Below are 13462 nucleotides of genomic sequence, written 5' to 3'. Positions count from 1 at the left end.
TTTGGCATTGACATTTCCTCTTAATAAAAGATAATGTAAACACGCCGTATCGTTACCGTTACGCTGTATCAGTTCCTTCATTATTGAAACAATTATTGTATTGTACACTGACTTCACACAAGTGTCGTAACATACGGATGCAATACGTAAATTCGGACAGTACTTAAAGTCGGACACAAGTAAATAAATGATTTAATACTCTCCTGATTTCTTTGAAACTCGGTATTTGTAGTTAAAAAAGACAATTGCATTGATTAACACCATAAGAGTCAATAGTATTTATCATCTTATCGCTTTATTTACGTTTCCGACTTAACGTACGGTCCGAATTTAAGTACGCATACATTTGCACATACATGTAATATCTATATATGATTTTCTTTGTTAATTAACATTTAAGTACACGGTGCCTGTACTGTAACATTAATTTATGATATTGACTGTGTACATCAGACTACTTGCTGTATTATGTATATGTATGTACACGTATCATGTATATGTAAATGAAGAAATAAAATAAAGATGAAAACTTGCCTCTTATCATTTTGTAGGTAAATTTTATGTCCTACCAAATAGTTTAATTGGTAGCCCAGTGGGCTACCTGAAAAATAAGAAATGTTTCGGACACTGTATATACTCTTTAACACGGCCACATTTTTTTTATCCATGTCTGTTTAGTGAAGCATAAGCCTTTTCATGGCTGGGTAGTACTACAAACATTGATATAAGCTATTTCATGATTCAAAATACTGAACATTTCATTGTTTTAGTTTGATTTGAAATCTTGTATAATAGTTATTCTATGTTTGTACTATGTGTCACTTACATAAAATACGAAACTGCTACTGCCTACAAATTATCATTGACTGTTTTTTTAAGCGGGTGAATCTATGTATGAGCTGAACTTTAAAAGACTACAGCATACTTAGGAAAGTGAAATCAGTTCAATTTTTCACAATTGAAGGGATAAAACGCCTTTTCCACATTATGAAAAAACAAACATGATTAATAATAAAGTAACAGTCCATACAAAATGTAATTAGCCAAAACCTTACGTTTGACCTCCTATTGTACCATTGCCCTTAAGCTATTGTGATGGTTTTTATACATGACACGCATTCGCTGCATGATGAACATGGTAAATTTATTTTAAAATTGTATGATTGATGACGAGGTTACAGCCTGGAAAAGCTTTTCATGTTCCAAATTTACCTCAAACCTTTTAACTGTGAACTTCACCTTTAAGGCAGCCAAACGAGAGGTAATGTGTGGTAAGTTTTTTTCAAGTTCACAAATAACAAAGTTTCAGTCCATACATGCTGTTTTATTACCAAATTTGACATATGACTTCTAAGTTGATCTGACGTTGAAATTTGATTTAGATGAAGGAAGAAGGTTGTTCGACTCCACACATTATTTGGAATAAGTTTTTTTAATTGCATGAAGAAAGAGATTGGACAAGAAAAACGTGTTCAATTTAACCTTTGACACGTAAGTGTGACCTTGACCTGAAGGTAAGAATACGGTTGTCATTCACGACATGTATGATGGTAGACAGTATTTTTAATTTGCACGATGAATGACACCTATGGTCATTGTTGGACGTCGTAACGCATGTGGGCTCATAAACCACCGTGACTGCTAAATATACAAAATACAAATACAAATTTTATTTAAAGTCGGTTTGTACATAACAAGTATAACATTAGCGATGAATCGCTATTGACCGACATAAAATAACAACATACATATAACAAATAGACAATTGAACATTACTTGAAATTTACATAATATAAACACACATTTTTATCCAAGGGTTGAGATCAATTATAATAAATAAACAATTAAATTAAATTAAAAAACCTGCAATACAATAAACATGATTATTTTATGTTAAAAACGAAAGCACTATGGCATGTGATACAAATAGTATTAAAACAGTTAATATCAAAGCAATAAATTAAAGATTAATTAAAGATAACTTAATAAATAATTGCGCTGCAGTTGCTGATCTTGACCTGGGTCAAAGAGCTGCTATAAGAAAAATAAGGTAAAAGTCTGCTATATCTAGCTTTCCGCTAGCGGGCTCAACAAAACACAAATAAAATAGTGTGTTACGTTTATGCAAGAATGTATGCCTGGCACGGCTACGTGAAGAGAGATATATTTGGGAGTGAGTTGCTGAATTAGTGTTGTATGAACCTGTGTGAACAGTTGAGTGTAAATGTATATGTGGTTTTTTGTTTGCTTAAATATAATAAATGTTTGCTTTCTTATATTTATTATTTTCTCACATTATTTTCATTATTTTCTTATTTGCTCATATTGAATGAACATGAAATACTTTTTTATTAAGTATGATCAGTATGGTCCGCAAATGTTCAAATTGAAACAAGTATGTTGTCATTAATTTCATTACAGCAACTTCAATATTTTATTAAATCTATTAATACAATATTGAAGGAAGTGGAACACGAAATGAATATTTATTCGGCCATGGTCCGTATGGTCCGCAAATCAGGGCCGCATGGTCCGATAATATTGGCCTAATGGTGAATCCCAATCGTGATACATCGGCTATCTCGGATTCCTAAATCGTCTGCTGATCCAGAGTGGGTGAATCCGGGTCGTTTCGCCCCTAATCCCGTTCGCCCCGAGTCGTTTCGCCCTAAGTCCCGTTCGCCATGGGTCGTTTCGCCCTAATTCCAAAGTCGTTTCACCCTAATTTTTATACGTATAGCGATATTAAAGGATTTATCTTAGGCTTGTCAGAAGCTGAATGGGATATTGTTTAATACAGTATTATATTATCTTAATTACTGTTTATTTTGTCTTTTGCTTCAGGTATATCGTCGAAATGATAGAGACGCTTTGAAATAAAACAAAGTACAAGTTATTTATATTGCATATATTTTGATAGCTCTAATAAGATTAGATAACAAGAAGAATACACATGTATAAACAAAACATTCAATACAATGTCGAAGCACACATACACAATAATTTGACATACATTTTATTTTACCTAACATAAAACAACTGAGAAAATCACATCGAAATACAGATTTCATTTTATATTTATTAATAGACAAAACATTCAATACAGTGTCGAAGCACACATACACAATAATTTGACATACATCTTATTTTACCTAACATAAAACAAATTAGCAATTCACATCAAAATTACATTGAATACAATGTGGTAGAATACACACACAATCAGTTGATATAAACTTTGTATTTTACAACAGTTTTTTTTAGTTTTGCTTATTTTAATGTCCGTTACAGACTTGATCGTCTGTTTAATAACACTATCCACTTCACTCCCCAGACAAACCGACAACTAGTTGGCCGTCATGTTGTCGTACGGTCCGTACAATCTGGACACGGACTTTAAGAAATGTGATGTGGTTACTTCATTTCCCATGTATTTGTCCCACAGGGATTGTATCTTCTCCTCCAACTTGGTGTATTTGGTCGCGACATCTCGATCCAGGTCGTCGGCAGCTACTGTGATAGCGACGATCTCGGCCTCTGTCATCAAGGTGGGTACAAGGACGTAAATTGGACAGCCACCATATCTCACCGTAGTATTCAGCTTGTGGTGCCATCCTGATATATTGAACAAATTATAATGGATAATAATTCATGATTTGATATTTTTATACATGCACATTAGCATCAATTATATTTAATTATATTCATAAGTTATCTTGTGTAACAGTAAGAACATCGCATTTACGTGTTTATGATAAGTCAATTTCAATAAGTGAGCTACACACTTTTTTTTAAACTATTATTTACCGTCGACGTCATTGTTGGTCCGTACTGAACGCCGAAATATGGACCAGTGATCAGGTTGGAACAGCACGTGCCGGACCCACTGACTGTAACGAGGGCCTCGAGCTGCGGACTGTTTGCTCGGTCTTTCAACGCTTCAAACGTCTCCCGTTTGTGTGAAGCTGGTAGGAAGGGCAACGCCATAAGCTGCCTCATGTAGTTGTACAGTGCCTGTCGACGTCTGTACGTGGTTACTAACCCAAGGTCCTGGACTTTTCGCCAAACAGCCTGTGTCCAGTGAAACACACAACCCTTGATAGTAACGCCAGGAAAACGCGTCGTACAGCCAACCAAGCAGCTGTAATTATAATGTATTGTTAATTAATAAAGCTTTTAAAACACTTAATTGCGAGATTAATATGTAGTAGATAACCGATATATTTCAATGCAATGAAAACAGTACTAATAAATTAAAATATATGTAATAAATAATGTAATATTGTTATTTACCTTGCTAAAAGTCGAGCACAAAGTTGTCAACGACAGGATTGTTGAGTTTTTCTTTGATGGCTGTAAGAACGGCAATGTAGTCAGCCTCCGTCTTCCTGGACATCAAAGCGAAGACCAGCGGGAGCTGTTTCTTAATCCCAACCTTCTGGATGAAGGCGTGAATACTCAACAATTGGCCGCTTTTCTTGAACGGGTCTTTAACAACCTGAAAGTCAAAAGAATATTGTTATGGCCTAACTAACACAGACGGACACACGCTTGGTCCGCAAGTCTGGGCCGTATGGTCTATGTTGTATGGTCCGTATGGTCCTTAATTCAGTGCATGACTAGTTATGTAACAGTATATTTTGACCATCACGCAATCGTGGTGGGACAACCACATGCACTTCTAATTTGTAAGCAATACTTTTATTTTTCATATCTCATTTAAAATGAAATATTTTAAACTTTACAAGTGAACACAATTACATGCATTCGCGCTTGTAAAACAAAGGATACTTGGTGAATTTAAACAGGATCTTATTTCGATGCTAGTTCAAATAATATTTTGGTAGTTGTGAGTGTTTCCTCGATTATAGTTAAACGCATGCAAGTGCAAAAGCAAGCGTCAGACGAAGCAGATGCGTTACACAAAATAGTAAATTTCTCTGTAATAATTAACATTTATTATCGATACGAGATGTCAGTATTTTGCTCTTTTTGTGATTTTAAAGCCATCGCATTATTTTAAGCTCACATTTTTAGTATTTTTTTATGAATATTACATCAATTAAAAAGTGTTTTGTATAAAAATCAGTGTATTCGGATGCAACAATTTCGGATGAGATAATAATTTTAATAAAACAACCGCCTTAGTGCAAGTTAAAGGGCACGGCCATAGCTCGGTTGGGGATATTTTAACATCATATTAAAAGGGATTCTTTCAAACAATTTTATAATTGTTCAATTGTTAGTAAACATTAGTTGTTGATATTGTTCGATGTGGCTATGGCCATTTTAAGTTTCATTGAGCATTTTTCCAGATGTTAGAATGTATAGAGTGGCAGTCCTTCTATGTTATATTATCATATATATATTGTATTGTTAACAACATTGATTGTATTAGTTTTTGGTCAAGTTTTTAAAATTGGTGGGCATTGGTTTGGGAATTTTTCATATGAGCATTTTGCTATAGTGGGGGGAAAAGCCCTATTTCAGGGCTTTGAATCTGATCCTGTTAATGAACATTATTTCATACAGTTGGTTTCCAGAATTTTGATGAAATAGTTGGAAATCCTGTGTCTGTGTACATTTTGTTTTTTGAGCAACGGTGTCAAATTTGTTTTTATGCTGCTATTAATGTGCACTACGCGACCAGTGATTTTTGCCTAATTTGCGGAGTCACGGTGGACAGTTTGATTTTTTAGTGGAAAATCACTGAGATTTCACGTGTTTCGTCACTCCGATGTCGCACGAGTGTAAAATAATCTTCGCGGTGATTCCCCGCAATTTTGTGGTGATTTGCCACTATTCACCGTGATCCCAGTGGATATCGGTGACATCAGTGATTCGCCAATTCATGCATGTAAACGGAAGGGTATTGATAACTGTATATATACCAATTTTTCTAATGTTCACATTTATCCGATAATTTAATATTATTACAGCATTAATTTCGAAAAAATAATCTTAAAGATTTATGATAATAAATATGTTTAAGAATTTCATAAACACAACCATTTGCCTTGGCCATTTTTCAGAAGTGTAAAGAGTACAGTGCATTATGGGACACAGATTTCATTGGATGAGCGAATTGAAATTTAGATTGAATGCAATACGATCATGTACAAAAATATTTTATTGCGTCATACACAGTCATGTAAAAAATGTGCTTCCCTGTGTAACCGTCAACGCAAATCGCGAAAAAAGGTGAATCACGGCGGTTTGCTGCGATTCGCACTGATTGCCTTACAGTGAGATACATTGCGCGACGGTCACAGTGGAATCACCGAGACATCACCCAAATTTTCTTGTCGCTCAGAATCTCCGCGATTTGTCACGTTGCACTGATCAGGATGATGCGAGATGTATGCAAAAATCACAGGTCTGGTAGTGTAAGGCTGTTTCACAAGAAAAATCGTAGCTCATTTGAAATTATTTTGCTACAGGAAATTGACAGTAAAATGTTGCGTAGAGTATGGGCATACTAAATATAGCTCATAAACCATCACCTACATCTTATATTTTGGACCATATGAGGAAAGATCTTTAATATATATTTCAGAGGATACTACAAAGAAGGAGTATTAGACTTAACACACAGAGATCTTTGCAAAGATGTCACTCTATGATGATTTAGATGTGGGAAAAGAGGAAAAGGCTGACGTTGCTGGTTTGTGATGATTATCATTCAGGGCCCTCAATCCATTTTTGGAGAAGCGGGTCGCTACCCATAGCAGGGGGAATTTTCGCGGCGTTTCCCTTTTTGGGGGATTTTTTACTTACTATCTTATTACTACATTTGTACATGTTTGCACTATATTCATTGCCTATTTCATAATTTAGTATGTTTGACAAGATTAAATTAAAATAGAATTGAGATATAATAATAATGAGACATCTATCATTAAAAAAAGGGGAAAAAGGTATACTTTTCAGGGAGGGGAATGCGGCCGAATTTCGGCCGTGGATTTGACAGATTGAGGGCCCTGTCATTTATCAAACATGTTATCATTATAATTTTATCTTTCCATCTTTTACATGCATCATTAATAGTCAGTTGTTTTTTCTCACTCTTTGTAAATTGTGGTGTACCAGTCAAATCATAATATTATCTTTAAAAGTAGACTATCGCTTGGCTTTCCTGACCTTTTAATGTGTCTTAATTGTGTCATTTTTGTTTCACTCATCAAAGGAAGAGGTTTGGAACTTTGCATAGTAGTTATTTCTGACTGGGCAACTCACCAATGGTTTCCTTGTCAATAGCTTACATTACCAATTTTGTGTTACTTCTTTAGTGCTTGGCAGTTAAAGATGAAAGCTTGCACCCCTCAATGCTTTAAAGTAGTATTTATTCTTAACATTTTCCATGTCCGTTGATACAATGCAATTCAGCTGGTTCCCATTCACTCACATAAAAGGCTAATGTCAATCATTTTTTGTCTAGCCCTCTTATGGTCTACTCAGTGTCCATATTGCTGGATATATGAGCCGGTATGCCTTCATCAATCTGTATTATATTGATTGTTTCCTGATTATAATGAGCCTTGAGTGAAGTAAAACATAATTAATTGCATAATTGTTTTCACAAGAGCATGTTGATTTTTTTGGTCAATAAACAGCACTTTGGCTTAAATGTGTGGCTACAAGATGAGATTGTTCTTCTTTTCAAACATAGACTCCTTTTGAATTTTATCTGTTTTCAGAATTAATTTTACTGATAATAGAACTTAGAATTTTTTTTGTGAACATCAAGAAAAACGGTTTGTTGTGTTTAATTATGTTTTACATTTCATGTATATGTGTTTCTTAATAGTATATGTAATCAATGGTGTAATGTATTATGTGGTTAATTGCTCCTTGAAAGGCCACCTTATCCTTAAATTCAAAAGAGACACTATTGAACAATAAGTCTAAACATTTCTTCAATAAACTGCAAAATATGAGCAGATCAATTTGACTTCTATTCTGGTTACAGCCGGCTGGTCATCAAGCTACAAGCTGATGAAGTCACAGCTGCAGGCAAAGAAAGCTTCCTTGATTCAAACAAAGGTATATATGGCTTTTCACCCACTCTGCAGCAAAATAAGTACTTAGAGTTCTCACCAGAAATACAGAACACAGAGTCCAGGTTTCTTGCCATAGGAAAAGTAAGTGCTCAGTGCAGTAAGAACTCAAAGAACACTTTGTAATTGCGACCAATTCAGTAAGACGACCAGCATTTTTCAGTCCCTAATTTTTCCTTCTATATTTCAATGGTTGTTTCTCTCAATAATCTGACCAACCTGTAAATCCACTATTACGACCACTTAAATTAGCACCAATCAACAAAATTGCTCTATATTGACACCAGCTAAACGACCCTTCATTTTCACACCTTATTTTGTTTGGTATTGTGGTTCAATCAGGTTTGTGTACAAAGCCATTTTGACCCAATAAAGGAAAACGCTTTTTGGCATTGACAGCAAGGTGTTCTTTTTAACCCTTGATTTTTAGCTCAGCTGTCTTTTGGGGAAAACCCGAGGTATTGTCATAGCCAGCTCGTATTGTCATAGCCAGCTCGTATTGTCATAGCCAGCTCGTATTGTCATAGCCAGCTCGTATTGTCATAGCCAGCTAGTATTGTCATAGCCAGCTAGTATTGTCATAGCCAGCTCGTATTGTCATAGCCATAAAACCTTTACATTGATTCTAAAATCAAAGCGCTTCCACCTACAACTTTGAAACTTCATATGTAGATGCACCTTTATGAGTTCTACACGCCACACCCATTTTTGGGTCACTAGGTCAAAGGTCAAGGTCACTGTGACCAACAACAACAAAAAATCTGACAAGCTTTCATTTATTAAAAACTGCACCGGCAGCTGAGCGTTCGCACCCGTTATGTGGTGCTCTTGTTCATTGATAATTAGCGCATGTCATCTAGTCTTTGATGGTTAAATTACTAGTTATTGTTTGGTACACACTTTAAAGATTAAAAACTGCGAATAATTTAACAGTTAATTGAGTGAGATGAATTTCTTCTTGGATGGTTATAAAAACAAACCAGTATGCCATATCGGTATTCAAAATGGATAAGTGATAACAAAAAGAGTTGTGTTTAAAATAAAAGATTGATTGTAGCAATAGGAGTAATAGTAAATCTTAACGGCAGTTGGCCGATTTATTTATTGGAAAGACGCAGGTGTGTTGATTTTTAGCTGGGCCTTTTCGGAGAAAACCCAAGATATTGTCATAGCCAGCTTGTCGTCCGCATTAACATTCTAAAATCAAATTGCCTACAACCTACAACTTTGAAACTTCATATGTAGATGCACCTTGATGAGTTCTACATGCCACACCCATTTTTGGTCACTAGGTCAAAGGTCAAGGAAAAAATTCTGACAAGCTTTAATTTATTGTCCGCTACTGCTGAGTCTGTCAGTCTGTCCGTCACACTTTACTGGATCCTGCGCTAACTTTAAAAGTTCTTCATATTTTTTCATGAAACTTAAAACATGGATAGATGGCAATATGGAGAGTATGCACGTCATTTCATTTTGTTCTTACGTCAAGTATTTTGGTTGCTATGGCAACAAATAAAAAAAAAAATTTTTTACTGACAATGGTGGATTTTCACTGGTAGGGGACAATATTGCTTTGCAATCCGTTGTTCAAAACTGCACCCGTAGCCGAGCGTGGCACCCGTTATGCGGTGCTCATGCTTAAACTTTTCCATCCTTCCAAAAACATTATTTCCGGGCTGTGTTCTACAGGATTAAAGTTTGACTATTCACAATTTGTATTATCTTTCCATCAAAATTTATGAAAACTCAACATTAAAACCATCTCACTATTAAGACCACTTTTCAAAAGTCCCACAGGTGGTCTTAATAGCAGGTAAGAGATTGCAAATAAGTGAAGTTGTATTTTATTTAAAGCAGAGAAAGTAGAGTTCAACACAATAAAATGATTGCACAATTTTTTATTATGTATTAATTGGTTTTATTTCAATATAATAATTGAAAAACAAACATAACATACATGTCTCTAAATTTTCGGACACTTTTTGAAACTTAAAACATGGATAGATGGCAATATGGAGAGTATGCACGTCATTTCATTTTGTTCTTACGTCAAGTATTTTGGTTGCTATGGCAACAAATAAAAAAAAATTTTTTTTACTGACAATGGTGGATTTTCACTGGTAGGGGACAATATTGCTTTGCAATCCGTTGTTCAAAACTGCACCCGTAGCCGAGCGTGGCACCCGTTATGCGGTGCTCATGCTTAAACTTTTCCATCCTTCCAAAAACATTATATCCGGGCTGTGTTCTACAGGATTAAAGTTTGACTATTCACAATTTGTATTATCTTTCCATCAAAATTTATGAAAACTCAACATTAAAACCATCTCACTATTAAGACCACTTTTCAAAAGTCCCACAGGTGGTCTTAATAGCAGGTAAGAGATTGCAAATAAGTGAAGTTGTATTTTATTTAAAGCAGAGAAAGTAGAGTGCAACACAATAAAATGATTGCACATCGTCTACTGAATGTAATAACTAGGGTAACTGACATTTTGTGAATTGTTCAGGAATGCATATTTTCAGACATTTTCCAAAATACAGTAAGAGCACTTACGTTATTTTTTGCACTCAAAATATTTCAGTTTTGAAATTATGGTAACTGCTCCTTTCTTAATTTTTTTATTGTTTTAAAAAAGACTTATCAATTTGGAGTTTTGTTTCGTTTTTCAAGTGTTATTATAATATCAATCAGAAAATTTGAATACGGAAAAATATTTATTATTTTAATAAAACATTTTTTTGCTTCTATTGAAAATTTATCAAAATGTCAGTTACGCTACTTTTTACATTCAGAAAATGACATTTGTTTGTTAAGTCAATTTTGAAAATTTGATAAAAACATTATTTTTACCAAAAAGGTTGACTTAATATTTTAACAGTTGATGTATGTCACCTAAATAAACACAAAAAAGGAAAAAAGTAAAAATGTATAAAAATGTCAGTTACATGACTTATTACATTCAGTAGGCGATATGTATTAATTGGTTTTATTTCAATATAATAATTGAAAAACAAACATAACATACATGTCTCTAAATTTTCGGACACTTTTTGAATATTTTTTGTATCTAAATTTTAATTGTCCAAAAACTTAGAGTAATTACGGTACTGGTGGTAGTTTATGACTATCACCGTTTCTAGGCATTTAACCTTTCCCACTCAGAAGCAAAGTTAAATGGCTATGTGCAATCAGCATAAAACCAGAGCTCCAGATAAGGTTTTGTGAAATTCTTAAACTACTACCAGATTTTCAAAAAGAATTCTTAACTCTGAAATTTGATTCTTAACGTTACTACTAAGTTTTGGAAAAAAAATCTTATTTTTTCTAAATGACCGAAAAATAAATAATAATGGTTATTTTCATGCAAAAAAAAATCAAAATAAACATACTAGCAACTTTATTTATACGAGTTCAACAGTGTCTTTTCAGTATTATACAATTTTATTTTTCCAATACCTTCATATGCCCAAATTGTGTTTAGATTGCATGCCTTAGATGAATTTTAACATATTACACATTTAAAACGGGTCTCCCCTTCAATCTTTTCAACGATTAGCCACGGGACTTGTCCCTTCCACTCGTTCAATGTTTTATTTTGTGTTTAAGTTTGGACCCGTCGTGTCGCGTTTTGTTTAGCTTTTCCGACTGTGTCGGCAACTGAACATACAACATCGTTTAAGATCTTTTCTATAATGTCTTTCTAAACATTTAACTTTGGCTCAGTTTGCATACAATATGTTAAAAGCGTGTTTTTGGACGCGTTGCAGTTTTTTTAGGACGTTCTCTAAGCGCTGCCATTGTTTTTTGATAGACTGTATACGCCACTTTTATTTGAAAAAATGCGCTTTGTTAAACAAACCGATAACCATTCTATATAAGCACCGCAAAGATCTTTAATAAACGAAAACAACTCAATAAAAATCGATACGAACCGATGTGAAAATAATATTCGTAACTTGATTATGTAATTCTTAATGGTACGACAAGAATTTTAAATAAATACGTAATGGACTTGAAAATAATTCGTAATTACGAAAATACGACCCTTATCTGGAGCTCTGATAAAACCAAAACTTCCTGTGAGTAACTCGCAGTCTGTTCAGGTTTTATGCTGTTTGCTACTCATCAGTATCTTATGGTTAGAAATAAAGCTTTTCAAATTTGAATATACTAAGAAAGGACTTAAATTTAACTAGATTTTCTTAAGGACTTCAAATGTGTCCAATTACGTTTCTGAGTAGTATAGGGTTAATTGTCAGGTTTGTTGGTACCTTAATCTAAGTGATTATGCCAGGGGCTAGGTGCCTTGGATACTTCCATTGCAATTAAGGAGTTCCTGAAAAATCATGATTTTATGAAGGATTTTAAAGGAGGATATGTATTAATGACACCCCTTTCAGTGCTCTGGCTAGGCCTAAATGGAAGGGCATCCCGCCTTTATAAATCAAAGATTACATTGTTATTCATTTATTCCTCATTATAGACATTGTACTTGTATGGTTTCATAATAATGGAGATAATATATTCTAACAATTGTTAATAATATAAAAACTAATATGAAACAGAGCAATCCGGATACAACCTCGCGCTCGAAAGTGCCCTTTTGACAAAATACTGCGCGCTAGAAAGGGCCCTTTTGACAAAATAGCCCTCCCCCCATGCCCTTTTCAAATCCTGTCTGGAGCACTGACTGTATTTTTCAAATAAATGTAAGACAACAGATTGCAGTTATGTTAAAGGGGCCTTTTCACGGTTTGTTAAATTGACAAAATTGAAAAAAGTTGTTTTATATTCGCAAATTTTCGTTTAAGTTATATTTGTGAGGAAACCGTACACATTTGTAATACTGAACATTTACCATGCTCTAAAATAGCCTTTAAATGCATCTTTTGACGATTTGAAAACCTGTAAATTATAAAGCCTTGCAATGCAAAACGATTGAATAATTTGGAGAGTTCTGTTGTTGTCATTATATTTTGCGAAACAACCAGGATCACTTATATGAAGTATAAAATACGTCTGTCATTGTACAAGGAAGGATGGCCGAGTGGTCTAATGCAAAGACTTTTTACTCCAGGGGTCAGTGGTTCGAGTCCTGCTGAGGGTTACCTTTTTTTTCTTTTTTTTTATTCTTGATTTTTTACTGGAGCTTTTTAGATCCAATGTTTACATTGATCGATATAAAGCATTAAAGGACAACCTTCAAAACATGCCAAAATCTGTGAAAAGGCCCGTTTAGGACTGCTTTAAAGGGACTTGTTTATGAATTGTGGTATTTTGGGGGAAAATGTCATTAAATGTATTTATTAACGTAACTATGATATACAGGTATTTGGAATATCTTTAAAATGTCACCACGCCCTCTTCTGACAGTTTTAGGAAAACAGTATTTAGCTATACA

General features: G+C 34.2%; 2 protein-coding genes and 1 pseudogene across 4 annotated transcripts in view; 1 reads left to right on the top strand and 2 right to left on the bottom strand.

Moving 5' to 3' along the window:
• LOC127830992 (GRIP1-associated protein 1-like) overlaps positions 1-2556 on the bottom strand; it is a 57345-nt gene extending 54789 nt beyond the window's left edge. For both annotated transcript variants that reach the window (XR_008026348.1, XM_052355959.1), the window contains exon 1: positions 2454-2556. The gene's annotated coding sequence lies outside the window, so the exon portion shown is untranslated. The remainder of the gene's footprint in view (positions 1-2453) is intronic.
• A 790-nt stretch (positions 2557-3346) lies between these two features.
• LOC127831117 (uncharacterized) lies at positions 3347-5584 on the bottom strand (annotated as a pseudogene).
• The window catches only part of LOC127830996 (splicing factor 45-like), a 29508-nt gene continuing 20916 nt past the window's right edge, over positions 4871-13462 (top strand). For both annotated transcript variants that reach the window (XM_052355965.1, XM_052355964.1), the window contains exons 1-3: positions 4871-4930; positions 6557-6664; positions 7970-8043. In XM_052355965.1, the coding sequence (XP_052211925.1) occupies positions 6610-6664; positions 7970-8043 (129 nt within the window). In that variant the 5' untranslated portion in view covers positions 4871-4930; positions 6557-6609. The remainder of the gene's footprint in view (positions 4931-6556; positions 6665-7969; positions 8044-13462) is intronic.

The sequence above is a fragment of the Dreissena polymorpha genome, chromosome 5, assembly GCF_020536995.1.
Source record: "Dreissena polymorpha isolate Duluth1 chromosome 5, UMN_Dpol_1.0, whole genome shotgun sequence".
NCBI classification, from domain to species: Eukaryota; Metazoa; Mollusca; class Bivalvia; order Myida; family Dreissenidae; genus Dreissena; species Dreissena polymorpha.
The sequence above is the reverse complement of the archived record's forward strand: the minus strand, read 5'-3'. Positions and strand labels throughout refer to the sequence as shown.